Source organism: Gasterosteus aculeatus, chromosome 3 (genome assembly GCF_964276395.1).
Source record: "Gasterosteus aculeatus chromosome 3, fGasAcu3.hap1.1, whole genome shotgun sequence".
Lineage (NCBI taxonomy): Eukaryota > Metazoa > Chordata > Actinopteri > Perciformes > Gasterosteidae > Gasterosteus > Gasterosteus aculeatus.
Window position 1 is genome coordinate 7,095,037 of NC_135690.1, and position 22,645 is coordinate 7,117,681.

A 22,645-nucleotide genomic window follows, 5' to 3' on the forward strand; every position below is an offset into this window, starting at 1 on the left:
GCAGATACACAGTGGCATCTGTCATAAGGATATTTAGACCGAAAACAGCTAAGACAAACTGTTTACGGACGTTTTATTGTATGCACCATATGAACCCTTTTGATACCCATTCCTTTGACATTTTACAGTGTATTTTGTTCTACATCAGGCTGCGAACGACAAGGAAGGGCGTCCATTTTAACACAACAGCATCTTTAACCAACTCTCCTCCTATCTCCACTGTAACAACCTCCTTGACCCCCACCAGTCAGGCTTCAAGGCCTTTCCACAGAGACTGCTCTCCTCGCTGTCTCAGAGCAACGCCACACTGCTAGAGCCGCCCCTCTCTCCTCTGTCCTCATCCTCCTGGACCTCTCTGCTGCATTTCACACGGTCAACCACCAGATCCTTATTTCCTCCCTTCAGGAACTTGGTGTCTCAGGCTCTTCTCTCCCTTTTCTCGTCCTACCTCGACGGCCGCACCTACCGGGTAACCTGGAGAGGATCTGTGTCAGAACCATGTCCTCTTAATACTGCAATGCAAATATTGTCCCCTGAGTACAGGGAGGTTGAGCCGTGTCTTAGAGTACAGCAACACAATAAACACACACTAATCCTGTTTAAACTGCAGCATTTCGTTGAGAGTCCGGTTGTCCATCCCTCATTGTAAATACACTACTTACCCATTGTATAGAACTGCGTCTATGCACGCGTAAACGAAACAGAAGACAGTGATGCGTCCGTGGAGTATACATAAACATATATATATATCTCTGTGGGGGTCACCTGTGTCTATATATATATATATATATATATATATATATATATATATATATATATATATATATATATATATATATATATATATATATATGTATATATATATATATATATATATGTATGTATGTATATATATATAGTTGTATATGAATATATACTTATATACGTATGTATGTATATATGCATCATTTTAATACCAAACCCAAAAGCGATGACGTCACCAGCGTAACCCGGAAGAGAAGCGAGCAGCTCGTGACCTCTCGTGTGTTCGTAATGAGTGAACAGAGGTGTGATTGTTCCGCCTCGCGCTCCACGCCAGCAGCACGTTAACGGGCGGAACGAGCAGCGGTCCCGCCAACGGAATGCGGCTACGGACCCAAACGACGCTCGCTTATTCGGGGAATCTCGTCAAACAGACACCGGACGCCACTAAACGCACGAGCAGCTAATCGGCGTTCGCCCGCGTGCGGCTTCTCTGACAGCGCGCTGGTTTCCTCGCGTGACAGTCGACGCGTTCACGCCGGCTGCGAAGTGGCTCGCGGACGTTAGCTCGCCTCGCCGGACAGCCACGTCAGCTAACGCTAGCTTAGCATCAGACGCCCCTGTGCCCTCTCGTGTTGTGAGTCGTCATCCCAGCGAGCGCTTCAGTGTTCTCCTCCGGCGATGGCTCCGATGGGCGTCCGGCTGTCCCCGCTCGGTGTGGCGGTGTTCTGCCTGCTGGGAGTCGGCGTCATCTACCACCTGTACGCGGGGGTCATCTCCAACCGCTGGGCTGCGTTCAGGTGAGACTCTCCTCGCTCTCATTTACAGACACGATTATGGCGATGATCGCTTGGCATCCCCTCTCACGGCAGGTCCCGGTCCGGTCCTGTGCGACTTGAACGTGTCTGTGTAGTTCGACTTTCACTTAATTTGACCGATAGGATCAAACATTTTTGTTGGTCGTCTGGCTTTCAGTGGTGGAAACACGGATTTGTCTCTGCAGATGTGTGATGGTACACATATACACAAAATATCAGCATCGTAGCAAACTAGAAAATGCATTTCCTGCTGAAAATGCGTTGGAATGCAAAAAGCTGAAAGCTGAAATGAACTTTTTAAAATAGCTGAAAATACAGAAAGTTGAAGGGAATTTGAATACATTTGCTGAAATTATAGATATTAGAAAAGCTGAAATGAATTTGAAATTGCTGAAAATACAGAAATGGGAGAAGCTGAAAGGAATTTCAATAGATTTGCTGAAAAAGCAGAAATGAAAACAGCTGAAATAAATTTGAAATATTGCAAAAAAATACAGAAATGAATATTAAAAAATTGCTGTTGATAGAGGCATAAGAATAGCTGAAATTATTTTAAAGAACTGCTGAAAATACAGGAAGTGGGGAAGCTGAATTTCAATAGATTTTCTAAAAACAGAAGTTGCAGGAGCTTAAATTTGTTGAAAATTGTTTGTAGTAATATTAGTAGTAGTATTAGTTATAATTGTGGTATTAGTAGTACTAGCAGTATAAGCAGTAATAGTAGGTTTAGTATCAATAGCAGTAGAAACAGCTGTAATACTATTAGCCATAGTCGTATTTGTAATAACATTAGTAGTAGTTGTAGTATTAATAGCAGTAGAAATACTAGTAGTATGGTAGTAGAAGTATCAGTTGTAGTACTAGAAGTACGAGTAATATTCGTAGTGGGAGACAGAATGTTTGTTATTCAAACTAAGAAGTTTTTAATTAATAGGCCTCATCACAAACATTACAGTAAAAATTCCCTCCATGTGGCTTTTATTTTGAAATTATTGGATTGGGTGGGTTGGGGGGGTGTAGATAGAGGGAGGGAGGGTGAGAGGGTGAGGAAGGGAGGGGTGGTGAGGAAGAGATAGAGGGAGAGAGAGAGGAGGAGAAATAGACAGACATACTGACTGACTGAGTGATTAACAGTGAGAAGAGGTCAGGGTGGAGGGGGGAGGGGGGGCGAGTGTCTTTATCATATTGGTCTGTTGACAGAAAGCATAGCTGCGTCATGTGACTCCACTAATCACGTCATTGGAGCAGCTGTGAGTCACACACAGAGATACTGCAGCGTGTTTACGAGTAACCACGACAACGGCGCACCTATTGGATTGGGTGGGGTGGGGGGGTGTAGATAGAGGGAGGGAGGGTGAGAGGGTGAGGAATGGAGGGGTGGTGAGGAAGAGATAGAGAGGGAGAGGGGAGGAGAATTAGACAGACTGACTGACTGAGAGTGATTAACAGTGAGAAGAGGTCAGGGTGGAGGGGGGAGGGGGGCGAGTGTCTTTATCATATTGGCCTGTTGACAGAAAGCATAGCTGGGTCATGTGACTCCACTAATCAGGTCATATAAGCAGCTGTGAGCCACAGACAGATCCTGCAGCATGTGAGTGCTCGTAACCACGACAACGGCGCACCTGTGATCATTAACGAGCGGCTGCAAAATGCAGAGACATGGCAGCAAGTTACACAGAATCCACACCTCAAACAAATGGGAACCAGCGCAAAACTATAACAGCTATCTAAAAAATACGGCGTTTGTATGAGACCCAAGACTCTACCGAACGCGTGGATGTGTATTTATGTCTGTCCGGTAATAAATACGGCTCCTATGGCTGTTTACAAAACGTGTACCTTGTGGATTTTTGTGAGAAATATGTCGGCAGATTTGTATTGGAGCCTATGGGGCTTTTGGCAGAGGTTGTGTCACTCAAACACACCTTGCGCCAAAACTAAAGAACTCTGGGATTCCATGAACACATTAATCCAATCAGCACAACCATACCCTCATTAATCTGAAGAAATGAAGCCTCTAGAGTGTATACTTTGGCTGCAAGGACAAAAGTTCCATATTTTTTTAACCAGATTCCTGCGATCCCCCACACTCTAGCCGTCGAGCTCTCCACTCTAGCAGACGCAATACACACTCATGTAAAAGTCAGAAACGGAGCGAAGAACTAGTGAAACATAATCAGTGATTATGAAAAAAGTACAATAGATATCAAGAAGCAGTTTTTTTCATAAAATAGTTGAGACTTGTGTCAACATTTGAAAGTTTAAATGGTGTCTGTAGCTGAAAGATTGGGGAAGCTGAAAAGTCTGAAAGTTGAAGAAGTTTAAGGAGGATTTGAAAACAATTTCCATTGGAAAACCATGTTAAAATATTTATGATTATTGATTTATATAAATTCAAGCATAAGTGGTAGAAAGCTGAAAAGTCATAGCCTTAAAGCCAGAAAGGAGCTGAACATTTTAATATTTGAACGGTTTAAATAGCTGAAAATGTGAAGGAGTTGAAAGGTCGCGCGGAAGAAATAGAATAACTAGAAAATGCATTTCCTGCTGAAAATGCGTTGGAATGCAAAAAGCTGAAAGCTGCACTGAATATTTGAAAATAGCTGAAAATACAGAAAGTTGAAGGGAATTTGAATACATTTGCTGAAAAGCTGAAATGAATTTGAAATTGCTGAAAATACAGAAATGGGAGAAGCTGAAAGGAATCAATAGATTTGCTGAAAAAGCAGAAATGAAAACAGCTGAAATAAATTTGAAATATTGCAAAAAAATACAGAAATGAATATTAAAAAATTGCTGTTGATAGAGGCATAAGAATAGCTGAAATTATTTTAAAGAACTGCTGAAAATACAGGAAGTGGGGAAGCTGAATTTCAATAGATTTTCTAAAAACAGAAGTTGCAGGAGCTTAAATTTGTTTAAAATTGTTTGTAGTAATATTAGTAGTAGTATTAGTTATAATCGTGGTATTAGTAGTACTAGCAGTATGAGCAGTAATAGTAGGTTTAGTATCAATAGCAGTAGAAACAGCTGGAATACTATTAGCCATAGTAGTATTTGTAATAACATTAGTAGTAGTTTTAGTATTAATAGCAGTAGAAATACTAGTAGTATGGTAGTAGAAGTATCAGTTGTAGTACTAGAAGTACGAGTAATATTCGTAGTGGGAGACAGAATGTTTGTTATTCACACTTAAAAGTTTTTAATTAATAGGCCTCATCACAGACATTACAGTAAAAATTCCCTCCATGGGGCTTTTATTTTGAAATTATTGGATTGGGTGGGGTGGGGGGGAGTAGATAGAGGGAGGGAGGGTGAGAGGGTGAGGAAGGGAGGGGTGGTGAGGAAGAGATAGAGGGAGAGAGAGAGGAGGAGAAATAGACAGACATACTGACTGAGAGTGATTAACAGTGAGCAGAGGTCAGGGTGGAGGGGGGAGGGGGGGCGAGTGTCTTTATCATATTGGTCTGTTGACAGAAAGCATAGCTGCGTCATGTGACTCCACTAATCAGGTCATAGGAGCAGCTGTGAGCCACAGACAGATCCTGCAGCGTGTGAGCGAGTAACCACGACAACGCCGCACCTGTGCTCATTAACGAGCTGCTGCAAAAGACAGAGACATGGCAGCAAGTTACACAGAATCCACACCTCAAACAAATGGGAACCAGCGCAAAACTATAACAGCTATCTAAAAAATACGGCGTTTGTATGAGACCCAAGACTCTACCGAACGCGTGGATGTGTTTTTATGTCTGTCCGGTAATAAATACGGCTCCTATGGCCGTTTACAAAACGTGTACCTTGTGGATTTTTGTGAGAAATATGTCGGCAGATTTGTATTGGAGCCTATGGGGCTTTTGGCAGAGGTTGTGTCACTCAAACACACCTTGCGCCAAAACTAAAGAACTCTGGGATTCCATGAACACATTAATCCAATCAGCACAACCATACCCTCATTAATCTGAAGAAATTAAGCCTCTAGAGTGTATACTTTGGCTGCAAGGACAAAAGTTCCATATTTTTTTAACCAGATTCCTGCGATGCCCCACACTCTAGCCTCGAGCTCTCCACTCTAGCAGACGCAATACACACTCATGTAAAAGTCAGAAACGGAGCAAAGAACTAGTGAAACATAATCAGTGATTATGAAAAAAGTACAATAGATATCAAGAAGCAGTTTTTTTCATAAAATAGTTGAGACTTGTGTCAACATTTGAAAGTTTAAATGGTGTCTGTAGCTGAAAGATTGGGGAAGCTGAAAAGTCTGAAAGTTGAAGAAGTTTAAGGAGGATTTGAAAACAATTTCCATTGGAAAACCATGTTAAAATATTTATGATTATTGATTTATATAAATTCAAGCATAAGTGGTAGAAAGCTGAAAAGTCATAGCCTTAAAGCCAGAAAGGAGCTGAACATTTTAATATTTGAACGGTTTAAATAGCTGAAAATGTGAAGGAGTTGAAAGGTCGCGCGGAAGAAATAGAATAATAATAAGTCGGAAATAAAGATTCGAAGAACAATACTTGGAATGCATCGTTAATGCATTCCAACAATAACTAGAAAATGCATTTCCTGCTGAAAATGCGTTGGAATGCAAAAAGCTGAAAGCTGAAATGAATATTTAAAAATAGCTGAAAATACAGAAAGTTGAAGGGAATTTGAATACATTTGCTGAAAAGCTGAAATGAATTTGAAATTGCTGAAAATACAGAAATGGGAGAAGCTGAAAGGAATTTCAATAGATTTGCTGAAAAAGCAGAAATGAAAACAGCTGAAATAAATGTTAAATATTGCAAAAAAGAATACAGAAATTAATATTAAAACATTGCTGTTAATAGAGGCATAAGAAAAGCAGAAATTATTTTAAAGAACTGCTGAAAATACAGGAAGTGGGGAAGCTGAATTTCAATAGATTTTCTAAAAACAGAAGTTGCAGGAGCTTAAATTTGTTTAAAATTGTTTGTAGTAATATTAGTAGTAGTAGTAGTTATAGTTGTAATTGTGGTATTAGTAGTACTAGCAGTATAAGCAGTAATAGTAGGTTTAGTATGAACAGCAGTAGAAACAGCTGTAATACTATTAGCCATAGTAGTTTTTGTAATAACATTAGTAGTAGTTGTAGTATTAATAGCGATAGAAATACCAGTAGTATGGTAGTAGAAGTATCAGTTGTAGTACTAGAAGTACGAGTAATATTCGTAGTGGGAGACAGAATGTTTGTTATTCACACTTAAAAGTTTTTAATTAATAGGCCTCATCACAGACATTACAGTAAAAATTCCCTCCATGGGGCTTTTATTTTGAAATTATTGGATTGGGTGGGGTGGGGGGGTGTAGATAGAGGGAGGGAGGGTGAGGAAGGGAGGGGTGGTGAGGAAGAGATAGAGGGAGAGAGAGAGAGGAGAAATAAACAGACATACTGACTGACTGAGAGTGATTAACAGTGAGAAGAGGTCAGGGTGGAGGGGGGAGGGGGGGCGAGTGTCTTTATCATATTGGTCTGTTGACAGAAAGCATAGCTGCGTCATGTGACTCCACTAATCAGGTCATAGGAGCAGCTCAGAGCCACAGACAGAGATCCTGCAGCGTGTGAGCGAGTAACCACGACAACGGCGCACCTATTGGATTGGGTGGGGTGGGGGGGTGTAGATAGAGGGAGGGAGGGTGAGAGGGTGAGGAAGGGAATGGTGGTGAGGAAGAGAGAGAGGGAGAGAGAGAGGAGGAGAATTAGACAGACTGACTGACTGAGAGTGATTAACAGTGAGAAGAGGTCAGGGTGGAGGGGGGAGGGGGGGCGAGTGTCTTTATCATATTGGTCTGTTGACAGAAAGCATAGCTGCGTCATGTGACTCCACTAATCAGGTCATATAAGCAGCTGTGAGCCACAGAGATACTGCAGCGTGTTTACGTGTAACCACGACAACGGCGCACCTATTGGATTGGGTGGGGTGGGGGGGTGTAGATAGAGGGAGGGAGGGTGAGAGGGTGAGGAAGGGAATGGTGGTGAGGAAGAGAGAGAGGGAGAGAGAGAGGAGGAGAATTAGACAGACTGACTGACTGAGAGTGATTAACAGTGAGAAGAGGTCAGGGTGGAGGGGGGAGGGGGGGCGAGTGTCTTTATCATATTGGTCTGTTGACAGAAAGCATAGCTGCGTCATGTGACTCCACTAATCAGGTCATATAAGCAGCTGTGAGCCACAGAGATACTGCAGCGTGTTTACGTGTAACCACGGCAACGGCGCACCTATTGGATTGGGTGGGGTGGGGGGGTGTAGATAGAGTGAGGGAGGGTGAGAGGGTGAGGAAGGGAATGGTGGTGACGAAGAGATAGAGAGGGAGAGGGGAGGAGAATTAGACATACTGACTGACTGAGTGATTAACAGTGAGAAGAGGTCAGGGTGGAGGGGGGAGGGGGGGCCAGTGTCTTTATCATATTGGTCTGTTGACAGAAAGCATAGCTGCGTCATGTGACTCCACTAATCAGGTCATAGAAGCAGCTGTGAGCCACAGACCCTGCAGCATGTGAGTGCTCGTAACCACGACAACACCGCACCTGTGCGGCTGCAAAAGGGGAGACATGGCAGCAAGTTACACAGAATCCACACCTCAGACAAATGGGAACCAGCGAAAAACTATAACAGCTATCTAAAAAATACGGCGTTTGTATGAGACCCAAGACTCTACCGAACGCGTGGAAGTGCTTTTTATGTCTGTCCGGTAATAAATACGGCTCCTATGGCCGTTTACAAAACGTGTACCTTGTGGATTTTTGTGAGAAATATGTCGGCAGATTTGTATTGGAGCCTATGGGGCTTTTGGCAGAGGTTGTGTCACTCAAACACTCCTTGCGCCAAAACTAAAAAACTCTGGGATTCCATGAACACATTAATCCAATCAGCACAACCATACCCTCATTAATCTGAAGAAATGAAGCCTCTAGAGTGTATACTTTGGCTGCAAGGACAGAAGTTCCATACTTTTTTAACCAGATTTCTGCGCTGCTTCACACTCTAGCCCGCGAGGTCCCCCTCTAGCAGACGCAATACACACTCATGTAAAAGTCAGAAACGGAGCGAAGAACTAGTGAAACATAATCAGTGATTATGAAAAAAGTACAATAGATATCAAGAAGCAGTTTTTTTCATAAAATAGTTGAGACTTGTGTCAACATTTGAAAGTTGAAATGATGTCTGTAGCTGAAAGATTGGCGAAGCTGAAGAATCTGAAAGTTGAAGAAGTTTAAGAGGATTTGAAAAACGATCTCCATTGGAAAACCATGTTAAAATATTAATGATTATAGATTTATATAAATTCAAGCTTAAGAGCTAAAAAGCTGAAAAGTCATAGCACCCCTCTCCTGAAGGAGCTGAATAATTTAATATTTGAATGGTTTTAATAGCTGAAAGTGTGAAGGAGTTGAAAGGCGGCGCGGAAGAAATAGAAGAAAAATAATAAGTCGGAATAAAGATTCGAAGAACAATACTTGGAATGCATCTCAATGCATTCCAACAATAAGTCGGAAATAAAGATTCGAAGAACAATACTTGGAATGCATCGTTAATGCATTCCAACAATAATACCTGGGGGGGCAATGTCAACAAACCCCTCCCCTGATGTGGCCCACACCGCGTCATCAGGTGTGACGTGACTCTTCTGTCCTTTGGTCCCTGCAGGAAGGGGGACAAAGTGGATCTGAGGGACCTGCTGGCTGTCTCGGTGGAGGCTGCGGTGCTCGGTGGCTTGGAGGTAAAACAAAAGAACCATGTTTACGCGGCTCAGTGGGCAAATATTGAAAAGGCTCATGTTCCACTGAGTATCCCGTTGTTTTTCCGCTCCCTGTTTCACACACGCACTGACGCCGCGAAACCGAGGGGAAACGCTGATGCAGCTTACGTATACTACAATGTGTGCAATACAAGTCTCGTCCACACGTCCCCCAGGTGAAGAAGACTCGTAATGGTGATAACCTGGAGGAGAAGTCAAAGGGCAAGACGAGGGAGGGAGCCGATGAACTTCTGACCACGGGTGACCTGCGCTCTCATAGGAAGATGTTCAACCTCATAAGCAGCACCTTCCCTGATGTCACGGTACGAAAAGGCTTTGACCTGAACGTTAGAGGAGCGCTTGATTTAAAGACGAGCCTAACGCACGTGACTCGTACCTCTGCCTGCATTTGTTCAGGTGATCAGCGAGGAGCACGACAACACGGTGGAAGAGGCCGCGTCCTGGAGCCGCAACATTCCAGCCGACATACTCGACAAGATCAAGGGGGGCAAGGACGTCTCGGCTGAGAGAGTCACGGTGTGGATCGACCCCCTGGACGCTACACAGGAATACACAGGTGGGCGTTGTCACTGATGTTGCGTCGTCCTCATCTCCGTGGCCATTTGAGGAGACCCATTGGACAGCAATACGCCGCCCGCACAGCTTCCGCTGCTGCCCTTAAAGTTCAGTGCGACGGTTTGATGGAGAGTTGTGAGTAGTGTAGAGGGGAGTCAGGTGACACTTCTCTCTGTATCTGGTCTCATCCGTACTGACCCGGTTCCCTACACGGCCCTATGAGCTCTCCTCAGCATCTCTCATCTTACTCCCCACAGAGAACCTGGTGAAGTTTGTGACCACAATGGTGTGCGTGGCCGTAGATGGTAAACCAGTCATTGGGGTCATACACCAGCCGTTCGCTGACTTCACCGGTAAGTGTGTGTGTGTGTCCATGCCATTAGGGGAGGCATCTGTGAAATAGGCTTTCTAGAGCTGTTATAGTGACATAAGACACGTATGACCTTCTCCCCCTCCCCGCAGCCTGGGCGTTTGTAGGTCAGGGGTCAAATGTGAGTCCCCGTGCGTCCTACAGTGTCAGCCCTCCGAAGACGATTGTATCACGTTCCCACTCTGGACAAGTTCGAAGCTTTGTTCAGGATGCTTTTGGAAACAGCACAACGATCATAGAAGCAGGTGGAGCAGGTGAGAATTGGCGTTCATGTACAAAATACAAGTTGGAATTGTTTCAAACCTTCAACCGGAGTGCAACAATTGATCATTTTCACCCATCAGGTTTTCAGACCAATGATCAGAAATGTGTTAACAAAAAGCTTTTACACTGTTACATAATGTATCAACGTCACTAGAGGAGGACGGGCATCTGCTGAACTCCTGATGGACTTTGTCCCCCAATGAGGGATGGCAGGCAGCAGTAAAGACATTTCTGAAGTCTGATCTCAGCTGGTTGGGTGGATGTCAGAATACCGTGGGACTAGTTTGATTCATTATTGGTTGTTTGTGTCTCTCAGGGTACAAGGTCCTGTCTCTTGTGTCAATGCCTTCGAGTGCAAAGGAGCCTGTGGACGAGGCGGACGTTTACATCCACGTCACCTTCATTAAGAAGTGGGACATCTGCGCTGGTGCAGCACTACTCAATGCACTGGGTAACTTCTCTTCTCACTTTCCATTTTCATTCAGGTTCCCCCGCTGATCTGTATCAACGAGGGGGGGTTACAAGAACAAGCACATTCTGACTAAGTTGGTAAATCCTGAAGTACGTGACTGAGCCTCATTGACTTTAAAGCAGAGATAATAGGGTGGAAAACACGGCCACGTCTCGCTAAATAACCCAGGCGGCTCTGACCTTGAGTGAAAACAGTTAGAGGACGCCATCTGTCCGAGTAGTCTCTGTGCCCCGTGCAGCATTTATGTTGCCTAGCAACATAAGATATCTTCAGCGCACATGAGAGGCGTGCTAAAATGCAGCCGGTTGTCAATTCAACCTCGAAGGACATTGCGTAATGAAATGCCTGTTCAAAATGATGCTGTGGGCTTAGAGTATTTGCACATGACCTTGATTAGTTTTAAACCGTTGGCGGTCTCAGGCTTTGCACCTTCTATGTTACCCTCTTGTTTGGTATCGTGGTTTATGTTTATTTTAATATACCAGTTTTACCATTCTTCAATAATAATTAAAAGTTCATTGCTCTTTGAATCCGTGCATTAATTTGCTGATAGATTCTCTTTATCGTGGCTAAAAATGACGATCATATTTTATATTTGAGAGTACATCCATCCAAGTAATTATACCACAAACTAAGCTTGTTGTATTGTTACATTTTCAACCAATGAATGTTTCATGCGGAAGGGGCCTGAACCAATGACCAATGACTTGTGCCTGTAGGTGGTCACATGACGACGCTGAAGGGGGAGGACATCGACTACAGCGGCGCGGCGCTCAACAAAGGAGGGCTGGTGGCCAGTGTTGGTGTGGACCACAAGGCCCTGCTGGAGAGGCTCCCAAAGGGGGGGCCCGAACAGCACTGAGTCCCGCGTACACACGGAGCTCAGCCTGTGGACGGGAAACACGTGGCAGCCATGTTCTATCACCGAGAGCGCCCACTTCATCGTGACACCAAACAATCAGGATGCATCGGAGTGGGGGGGGCGCCCAGCAGGACTGCAGGAAACAAAGATGGCTGCCCCCGGACACGCGTACTTTAAGCGGGAAGAAGCGGTGCGCCTCTCTCCCCACATGCCAACGAACGCGGCGCCTTCACCTTCACACAACAACACGGGGACCTGAGGAGGGACGACACGAGGACCCAACGACATCACATGACTCATTTCAGAAACAGCGAGCTGCCGTCAGTGAATCCGCAAGCTGACGGAGTAGAAAGGAGGCGGTGGAGACATTTGTTGAGTAAACCCTCAGTTTACAGCAGCGTCTTAAAATGAACGGTGAATGTGAAGAATGTCTCTTTATGTCTCGCAGACGCAGCGTCTCAGAGCAGCAATAGTTCGATCATTGCTTCCAGAAGACTCGTGTCCGGCTGGGCAATATGGAGCCAATTGGACATCACAATATTCTGTTCCAACCACCTTTTTTATTGCAGAATATTTCTGTAGTAACCACCACAAGTTTGGATATTTGTCAGTTGATGTATAGCACTCAAATTGTCTCAACAGTAAGTTCATTAGATTTACTAAGTTACCAATTCCTTGACTAAAAGGAGAAACTACAAGGAAATCTATTATCCTTTTGTCTGATTAAACCTTTTCTCAGGTATGTTTTATTTAATTATAGAAAAATATATTGATAGATCGATACACACACACACACAGGACGAGTCAATAGTTTGGACACTTTGTCATTGAATGATAAAATGTGTCAAACCTTTGACTGGTCCTGCAGATAGAATGTTTTTGAAGCAGTACGTCCTCTGTTGGTGGTCGCTGCGTCCCGTCCAACATGGCGTCTCGTGACTGACCGTCGTCCTCACAGAAGGAAAGCATTGGATGTTTAGAGACCAGACCGTCCTGCGTCGGAACGCTGAGCCTCAGTACCAGTCGCGTGCTGAGGGAAGTGGACTGTACGCGCTGGAGCACACGTGCACTTGCATGGCTTCATGCTCTGAGTTGGTCCTTGTCCCTTGTCGGTATGGATTCACGGGGTGGAGGGGAACCTTTTAATAAATGGGAGCTATGTGGAATCTGATGAACGGGGGGACTCGCTTGAGTCCCGGCTGTATCCGAAGACATTCATTCTAAATATGCGTTCAACACTGCACGCCGGGGAGCTATTTTATATCCAGTTTATTAATGCTCAAGCATTTAGCAACACAACAAATGAGCGGAGTTCGTTTTAGATACAATCGAGGTGTCGTTTCCCCCCAGCAGGGTGCACGACGGGGACGTGTCGCGTCTCCTTGCAGCAGGCGGCCCAAGTGACGTCATCGGGTCCTGTGGGAATTTCTTTCAACAATGGAAGACACGAGAAGGTCATGAAGGCCGGCAAATGTGTTCTGAATGAGGTCTGACTAATTATACATAGAAACATTTGTCTGTTTTCCAGACATTTATTAACGCTGACATTTCAGTGCTCTGCTTTCGACCTTTCCTGCTGCTGCAGTCAGAGATAAAGGGAACACTTCAAACACACAAGATAATTGTTTAGTGTAATTCCAAAGACCTCTGTGGGACCTGAGAGGCAAACGGGCCATCACGAACAGAGCGATGTCTTTTATCAGTCAAGTACACCGACCCGAAACACACGGCTCGGGCTGAAAGTCACGCAGTTCCAACAGATCCAGGGAGGACGTCGGCCAATAAATCGCTGACGACGTGAACATGTAGAAATGAACACATTTAAACATCGTACTGAACAACATCTGCTCCAGAGGGTTACCATGGCGATACCCCCACTGGGTAATTAACACTGTCGTAACACTAACCCTCAGGTGAGCTTTAATCGGCCCATCGGCGCCCTAAACACACGGAACATGTCTTGTGTTGTTGCAAATGATGGCACATCAGTCTTTCGTCTTATATAGGACATGATGGCGCACTACAGCCTCTTGTGGCCCACAATAAAGTTTACAACAACAAACGCTTCTTCACCCAATTTTCTCTTGCATCCGTAAAAAAAAAAATCAAAGCGGGAAACTGCAGCTTGTTGGGCTGGTTTCACTGACCGATAAGGAAAGATTTAAGAACACAAAATCAGTCGGCAGCAGTTAGCGAAAGACTCCGGGGAGAGATTTCAATGCTGTGCAACAACGGTACCAATACTACTGTGCCAATACGTACACTGAGCAGACGGCTTGTGGAGAATGGGCCGCAGGGTGTCCTCCATGTCTCTCCTCTGGGCTGTGAAGTCTGCCGCCTTTGGGTTTCTGACAGTCTGGATCCAGTCCGTCTTGGCAGAGCACGCACATTCACAAAATTCCTGTGCAGAGGTCAACCCAAGAGAAAGTCACTGATATTTATGTGGCAGGAGAGACCTGCTGGTGGGCGTGTACACACATCATTTTTCCCCTCGCTGCGTCTCTTAACAGCCCCAGGGCCAATTGGTCCTTCATGAAAATATGCACATCCACAAAAAGGACCTAAAGCAATAATCAATAATAATCCATACAAACAAATATTTGTGAATCCTCATGGAAAATGTGTCACCTTTTCCTCCCCTGTGAGGCTGCTCTCTGGGTCAGAGACAAGGTCCTGAACAAAACCTACATATGTCATCAGGTCCTGTTTAGCTTCTGCACAGAAATATAGACATTGGTCAGGAATAATGCTCATGATTACCCACCAAGCATCAGCTGCACACACACACACACACACACACACCGGCCGTGAGGAGACAGTTAGCGCACTGTGTCCTGGAGTAGGTCTGGGCCAGGTCCACGGGGCGCTGCCCTCTGAAGGTCTTGGCCTGGAGGTCAGCTCCCAGCTCCACCAGGGTCCCCACGATCCCCAGGTGGCCCCAGCAGGCGGCGAGGTGCAGCGCGGTGTAACCCGAAGAGAGGAAAACATAGAAATGGCAATTCAGTAGAATAGAACAGAAACTAGTTCTTCTTAGTAACCACGTGGCCTGCTCACCTCGGGCCGTCCGCTCGTTGACCCGGGCCCCGTGTCGCACCAGCTCCCGGGCGATGGCGGTCCGCCCCAACATGCAGGCGTTTAACAGCGCGTTTCTCCCCTCTTTGTCCTTCATGCCGAACGGATCCAGCTCCCGCGACTCGGCGGCTGCTTCGCGCTCCAAACACCGCTGAAGAGCCTCCAGGTCTCCGGACAACACGCTTTCAAAGACGGCCCTCTGAAACGAGGACATTATTCTGCCCCCCACACGGACGGCAATGCGCCGTTGCCATGGTTACAGCATCACCTGCTAGCCGTTAAAACATTCAACGGTAACGTGAACTTTTGTAGGCTATATTTATTCAACTGCGCCAAAGGACAAGGACGTGTTTGCGTGTGTCTTTCAGTAAAATACGGTTGCTTTCAATCCCTTCAACGCTGCTTAACTCTTTAAGCTACATCAACTGACATTCATGGCTCCGCGGGGCGCCGTGGTTCTGTGTTGAACGGTTTAACGCCCTGGACTCTGAATCCAGCGGTCCGAGTTCAAATCTACCTTCTTTTGAGTCCCGGGAGATGGCGGCGATCCTTGTTTTTGTGTTTTTCACGTGTCTTCACTGGGCCTCGCGGTAGCGGGGAGACGTTTTGAGTAAAGCCACTTTGTTGAGTGTAACTAAACTTAATCACTGAGAAAATCAACGGTTGTTGTCTCGCGCTTAGTTTCTGAACTGGGGGTTCAGACGCCGTTACTGGTAACGTTCGCTACTGTAGGATATTAGAAATAAACGGACAACCCGGTTCAAAATTTAATAAAATGCATATAGTGTACATCAGAATACAGCCATGATTCTGAAACTGTATAATCAATAAAGTAATGACAATATTGTAAAACCACTTGAAACTGTAATCAATAGAAAAGTACCAATGTACAGTTATGATTGTATTTAATGTAATGTAATCAACTGGAATGCATGTAATACTTGACCACACCACAACTGATATTGACTAAGGGACAAAAAATCCGAGTTACATTGAACTCACCAGAAGGCCACTCCCAGAGGCGTGGACACTAACTTTCACACCTTTACTGATCTGTATAAATACCTGTAGGCAACCATCGCTCTCTGGAGTTCTCTGGTGGAAGCAACGGACAGGCACTATTGGGGGGGGGTCCTGTTGGTTGCAAAGACCAGCGGCGCCTCAGCTGAGATGTTCTTTTTACCACAACACCCTACCTTTTATTAAATACATTTGATTTCAACCTTCTTCGTCCGTCCGGCGTTTCTTCATTTTGAACACACCACTACTTTCTGTAGAATCTAAGATTGTTGTAGGAAATGTGTGTCCCCTAAAATACCCTGCGGGTTAATTCATCATCTATGGCACTTTTAGGACAGGTTGAGGCTGGACTCGAACTGTCCAACATCTCGACTGAACACCGGAAGTGGGACGGAATCCCCTTGAACCGGAAGCGGAACCACGAATCGATTTGTTTAGCGTGAACGTGCGGGGAACTTTTAGCGTTGTACGATTCTGGCCCTTTATTTTCTCCCCAAATACACCAACGAAAGCCTCCACTGTTTCCTCCGTTCCGATTCAACATGTTTAACCGACAGACGAGCCTGTGGATGGGTGATGTATGTCTCACGTCTCTTCTCCTGGGGGCCGTTAGCGTTAGCTTAGCTACCGGGCTGGATGCTAGCGCGGTTGGGTTACGTTAGCCCCTTAGCCAAAAGGTTGGGCTAAACTCCGCTGCATGCGACTTGGCTGGTGGGACTTGGCGTAATATAGCGCGTTTCGTAGTGCGTTAACACCTACGTTAATGCTAAAGTGGCGTCAGCTATTCGCGGTAATGGGGCTCAAACGAGTTCCGCAGAACTCTTGAAACGTTACGCTCATCACCCTGAAGTCCGCTTTAGCTAACCAAGTGACTTGTTTCAAGCCTAGTAAAAGTTCACTAAAACAAAAAGCAGAGCTTTCATTACCGTAAAGTACGAGCGTGAACCAGCCGATCAAACACGTCTCTACTCGGGATCGGCTTTTTGAGTTCATTCATTTCATTTAGTGTATTGTGCATGCCTACTCTCATTGAGCCTTTTCCACCGTTACACGTTAGCCACGCACGTCTAACAATAACAACGAATACGTAATAAAGGCTCATCTACATATTTTAAAGTGATATCTAATCTTTACCCGAATAGTTTTACTCGATCACGTATTAACTGAACGGGTTGCGTCAACTAACGTTACACCAATGGTTTTGTATTAAAACCTTATATTAACAAAGATCTGTTGTTGGCTCAACGTGTACGTGATGGTGCATGTACAATTTCACTTGTGTGTTTAGTTGGACCCGTACATGGACGAGACCTTCATCAAGCAGGCCTTCAGTGCCATGGGAGAATCCCCTTTTGGAGTCAAGATCATAACTCACCGGATAACTGGGTAGGATATACTGAGCTGCTCATGCCACACAGCCAAAGGACTGGTGTACCGTGGCCGGTAGGTTCAGGGAAGCCCTGCAAGTGGTTACGGAACGTCCTGTTAACCGTAAGCGACACGTGACCGGAGGGGTTGATGCGAGGGCGCCTGTGTAAGCGGTTCTCTCTCTGTCCTTGTGCGCAGAGGTTCAGCAGGATACTGCTTTGTGGAGCTGGCAGACGAAGCCAGCGTCGACCGCTGTGTCCAGAGGCTCAACGGGAAACTGGTGCCTGGATCGAACCCGGTCAGTTCTATGCTGTAATTTCAAAATACTTCCTCATATATTTCTATATATATATTCAATCCTTACTGCAATATATACAATGATTGTTTCTCAGCAAATATACATATACTATTGACAATATAATACTGCCTTCCTTTCTTTCCCAGTATTGGACTGTTATGTTATCGAGCAGTATTTAATTGTTGATTGGACTGTGGATAGTGGAGCGCCACTAGTCTTGGTCCTCTTTTTGTTACAACAGTAACTCAATAGTATATGTGGTGTGAGGTTTGCTCTGTTAGTACACCTGGTTCCTGTTAACACAACACAACCATTTGGCTTCCCCCACAAATTTAAATTGATATTATACTTTGAGGAACTATATTCCTCCTCTGCTGCTGGAATAGCATGTCTCTAAAGGTGCGCTGATGTAAAACAAAAAGGTCACGCCAGCTTGCCGTGTCGAGTTGTGCGCTTTAGCCGCTTGCTACTGAATTTGAAGCGCTGTGAGCTGGCCAAGCTACTGGGCTCCGCCGTCCACCGGCCTGTCCCTGCTGCTGAGAGGCTGCTTGTACACAAATGTACTTTGTTTGAAGCTGGTGAATAGAGTCTCTGGTAGCAACTAACTGAGGAATGGGCTAAAGGCTGGTCTGGGTGGTGGAGGTATGTAAACCCAAATAACAACAACCATAATAACGCCACTCTCCATTTGCAGCAATATCAGTGCTATACTACACGTGGTTGGTGTTCGAGGTTCGGCTCAGTGTGTGTCTTTTGTCTCTCCCTGTGCAGCCCCGCAAGTTTAAGCTAAACTATGCCACCTACGGAAAGCGGCCCGAGGCCGGGTGAGTGATTGGCACGGAACCTTTATGGTACACACACACCCAACATGTGTCTCTGAACGAAGAACACGCGAAACACTCATCTCTGTGTCAGTGGGATCAAGTAGCATCGCTTCTCAGGATTGAGAGTGATGTCATGAAAACTGCATGCTTCCAATGTTTGTTGTTCTCTCAGGCCCGAGTTCTCTGTGTTTGTGGGCGACTTGGCCTCCGAGGTGGACGACTTCCAACTGCATCAAGTTTTCAAGAAGTACCTTTCCTGCAAGGGAGCCAAAGTAGTAACGGACCAGTATGGATACTCCAGGTACGTCAGCCTATAGAGGTGGACAGCCACGTGGCTCCAGAAATGTTAAATGTAGCCGTTGTTGGAATATTATTGTCAGAAATACACAATATGTAATGTTTTTGTGCTGTAATGATTACTTCTATGGACGTTGACCACCAGTTCATCTTGCATTGATATTCAAAACAAAATGGCTTAAGAAATGTTCACCTGCCGTCTTTTATGCTAAAACTATTGTTTTCCCCATATAGGCTAAGCAAGAGCAACTCACAATTCAAGTGATGCTACCTCATGTTAAAAGTAAAACAACAAGTTTCAGTTCTACCATAATAATACCCATTATATTCTGTTTGTCATTATAAGTGGCTTGTGAATACCAAAGCATGCAGTGTGTCTGTGCGAGAGGACGCCTAACTGTCCTTTGACCTGCAGAGGCTATGGCTTCGTCAAGTTCGGGGACGAGGGCGAGCAGAAGAAGGCCATCGAGGAGTGCCAGGGCACCATGCTGGGGGGCAAGCCGCTCCGACTCAGCATCGCTGTGGCAAAGAGGTGCGGCGATGCATCGTGGCTGCATGTCTAGACCTGCTCCACACATTTAATTCTATGCATCCACATAGTAAGGGAGAAGGAAGTGAAGTGGCACTACACTAATACCTCATTGAACTCCAGAAGTGTCCATCAGACAGAGCAGAGAACATGACGGAAGCTTCAAATGTGCTCCCCAAAGCCAGCTATGAATAAACCTTCCGTTTTTTAGATTTGTCTTGTTTTCTATGCGCATGTTTTCCAGATATTGAGACTCATACACATGACACCAATTGGCTCCCTGATGCACAACCTTTGATTTGAATCTGTTTTATTTCTTTTGTTGCAGCCAGAAGATGAGCAACTACCACGGGGGCCAGGGCCAGAATTACCACAGCAACTACAACCAGTCCCAGTCCAGTTACTACGGCAACCAGGGCAACGGGAGTCAGGGGGCTTACTACCCTCAGTGGGGCGGCTACGACCAGTACGGCGGCTACAACAGCGGCTATGGCAGCGCCTACGGCAGTGGCTACAACTACGGCCCCTATGGGTACCCCCCACCAGGCAACGCGGTGCCTCCACCCCCCATGGGAATGCCTCCCACTGACATGTCGGGTGCTACGGAGGTGAGTCGACACTATGGGACCAATGCTTACGCGGCGTAGAGAGATTGTTTCAGGGTGTTGAAGGCGAGTGCAGCGTTCATGAAGGACGAGCACTCTTAAGTTTTTTTTTACAAACAAAGGCTCCGTCTGATCTGCCTCTAGTGGAGCTCAATGACAGTATAACCGTCATGTCTACGTTCTGTAAAGGGAGTGGCCATATTGCTACACGCACGCGGTGGAACCGTTTATTACATTTAGCTGACGCTTTTATCCAAAGCGACTTACACTGGATGTTCACACTGTTTATGACTGGTGTGTTTGCCTCTTTGGTTTTGTGCTTTGCTTGACTGGGTGTTGTATACAAACATCCCTGTTTCCGAATGAATGCTCAGTGTTTCATGTCTCCTCCAGCAGAATCAAGACGAGGGAGCTGAGGTAGACGAGGACAATTCAGAAGGTAAGACGCTTTCTTATAACCCCAAACATCCCCATTTGTATGACGCTGGTTTCCTTCGTATGAAGCCCAACTGGATCTTCCATCGGATTTCGGAGTATTGCTGGAAATGAGCTCTGTGGCAAACAAACGGGTTGGAATACTTACACATTTAGTTCATATAGTCTCCACTTGCAAACCCTCTGGTTTTTGAAGCGTAAACGCAGTCTGCAGAAGTAAAGTGTTAAGGTTAGTCAATAAACACAAAGTACACCAGATATTTAACACATCACAGCACCACCGTGATCTCCAGAAACAAGTGTTTGACATGGACACCTTTGGGAGTCTCATTCCTCACATGGCGCAAACGTCAATCATCAATCATTTATTGACTTGAGACGAGGGGACAGGAAGTGAAAACATGCTCCTCATTCATTCGTCATTCGTTGCTCTGTTATACTGGTCATGATGATCACCATGCCTTCGGTCTATTCCATATCTAATGGTAGTAAATACCTCTCAGGGGGTCTTGTGAATCTTCAGGGTGGTCCGGGGCCACAAAGGGGCCTATTAATGCACCGAGTGTTAAAACTATTTACGTTGCTATTGCTTCTGACAGCTCGGTGGTGTTTTACAGAACCCATCCCCGAGTGTGACGTGGAGCAGTGGAACAAAGACTTCATGCAGCGGAGCGAGGAGCTCTACGACGCCATGATGAGCTGCCATTGGGAACCGCTGGACTCTGTTAACTCCCCCATCCCCTCCCTCTCCTGATGCATCTCCTTCTGTCCCGTGATGTAATCCCCCATGGACACCTTGTGGAAGGGCCAGTTCAGCACACACACAGATGTTCCTCTTCATGTATCAGAAAGTACGATTAACTATTCACGTGATTTTAATGTTTACCATGTTGGTAATATTCAAAGGTTGCCCAATATGCAGTGTAGTGCACACTGCAACTGTACGAGCCAGAGTTCAAGTTTTTCTATGAGGTGCTGAAGTTCTCCAACAATTTGCCATTTAAAGATGTCACTGAAACATACTCATTTCCTAAATGGTGACGCTAGAAGAGGTAAAACGTTGCCTTAACTAAACTTTGCCCTGCAGTTCCTGCTCCTCTATAAGGGTCATTAAGTTGACCTAGTTTATATGGGATGTCTTTCTTATTTTTTTTTTTTTTAATGAAGGATTTTTTTCTTTCTTTCTGTTACATGAAGTTAAAGATGTAGAGTATGGAAAGATGATCACGCTGAGCTCAACAGTAATAATCCATCCCAAATGTAACTTATCAACATTGCCGGACAACCACCTCAATGTCTTGTTTAATGGGTGGATTGCTGCAACCTCAGAGTGCTTTTGAGCACTGAAACCGCTGCTTGGATGTCCAGGCAGCTTTTATTTCCTGCTCTTTGATGGCTGATGCTTTGTATATATTTTCTTTGTGAAGACATTTTATCAATAAAATGTAGGTAGAAATTTGTTTTGGGTGCACTGTTGGTTAGCATGACGTCGTGTCAGTGTTTCCCTACCATTATTACAAGGGTATTGACAATTCTAATATATATATATATTATATATTATATATATATATATTATATATATTTATATTAGAATTGTCAATACCCTTGTAATTGTAATTGTAATTATATATATATATATATATATATATTATATCAATTATATATATTATATATATATATATATATATACTGGGAGAGGAGCAACCCAGAGTTTCAAACACGATGCTGCGAGGAGGCGGATCTGCAGAACCATGTGGTACACGTTCCAGGGTACATGGTTGTGTGTCCCAAGAAGTTAAAGGGATTTTCTGTTCTTCTGTGCAGTAATACTATCTCATCCTATTAATGCATGAGAAACCATTGCAACAAAAGATGTAAAACCACAACCAGCAACTATCCTATAAATAACCCATTTATCTAACCAGACAACGTGGTACATATATATATTCACAGCCCAGCAGCGCATCACCTCATGTGCAATGCTAGCTCAGCATGTAACAAGAGATCCACAACATGCCTATTACAATGTTCGTGGCTGATGTGTTAACCACTCACTGTCTACTGTGTTAGCACAATTAGTGTTAATTACAACTGGACTTCCAACAGTTCACCCCAAAATGAAAAATACAGTGGCCTTTTTTTCTGAGACATCGCCTTCATATGTCTGCAGTCTTTCCAATATAATGGAACCAAGCCACGTACGAGGAACGGGGCCTAACGGAGTTAGCCGGATAATTGTCAGGATAAGATTACATGAGTCAGGCTTTTGGGTTCCCCAAAGCAAGCATGTCTAAATCACCATAGCAACGCATCCAAAAACCTGAACCTGC

At 44.9% G+C, this 22,645-nt stretch overlaps 3 protein-coding genes across 6 annotated transcripts; 2 read left to right on the top strand and 1 right to left on the bottom strand.

Annotated features, from left to right (window-relative positions):
• Nucleotides 1-941: 941 nt before the first annotated feature.
• On the top strand, nt 942-12,609 carry bpnt2 (3'(2'), 5'-bisphosphate nucleotidase 2). Its single transcript, XM_040170650.2, has 8 exons — nt 942-1,541; nt 9,233-9,305; nt 9,500-9,646; nt 9,741-9,900; nt 10,157-10,252; nt 10,362-10,523; nt 10,850-10,984; nt 11,725-12,609. The coding sequence occupies exons 1-8, from the start codon at nt 1,423-1,425 to the stop codon at nt 11,865-11,867; spliced, it is 1,035 nt and encodes a 344-aa protein (XP_040026584.2). The 5' UTR covers nt 942-1,422; the 3' UTR covers nt 11,868-12,609.
• A 512-nt stretch (nt 12,610-13,121) lies between these two features.
• On the bottom strand, nt 13,122-15,648 carry ankrd45 (ankyrin repeat domain 45). 3 transcript variants are annotated; one of them, XM_040170652.2, is made up of 5 exons: nt 15,457-15,648; nt 14,670-15,157; nt 14,496-14,581; nt 14,130-14,268; nt 13,122-13,295 (listed from the first exon to the last, which is right to left on the bottom strand). In XM_040170652.2, coding segments are annotated over exons 2-5 (711 nt in total). In that variant the 5' UTR covers nt 15,154-15,157; nt 15,457-15,648; the 3' UTR covers nt 13,122-13,293. The 3 variants fall into 3 exon arrangements, with proteins under 3 accessions (XP_040026586.2, XP_077954993.1, XP_077954992.1); XM_078098867.1 differs by lacking the exon at nt 13,122-13,295 and having other exon boundaries at nt 13,944-14,268; XM_078098866.1 differs by lacking the exons at nt 13,122-13,295; nt 15,457-15,648 and having other exon boundaries at nt 13,944-14,268; nt 14,670-15,300.
• Nucleotides 15,649-15,655: 7 nt separating this feature from the next.
• On the top strand, nt 15,656-21,771 carry trnau1apb (tRNA selenocysteine 1 associated protein 1b). Of its 2 annotated transcripts, none has more exons than XM_040170654.2 (9): nt 15,656-16,537; nt 17,248-17,345; nt 17,526-17,625; nt 18,397-18,449; nt 18,622-18,750; nt 19,162-19,278; nt 19,604-19,883; nt 20,274-20,319; nt 20,933-21,771. In XM_040170654.2, the coding sequence occupies exons 1-9, from the start codon at nt 16,502-16,504 to the stop codon at nt 21,067-21,069; spliced, it is 996 nt and encodes a 331-aa protein (XP_040026588.1). In that variant the 5' UTR covers nt 15,656-16,501; the 3' UTR covers nt 21,070-21,771. The 2 variants fall into 2 exon arrangements, with proteins under 2 accessions (XP_040026588.1, XP_040026589.1); XM_040170655.2 differs by having other exon boundaries at nt 16,293-16,537; nt 20,277-20,319.
• The last annotated feature ends 874 nt before the right edge of the window (nt 21,772-22,645 follow it).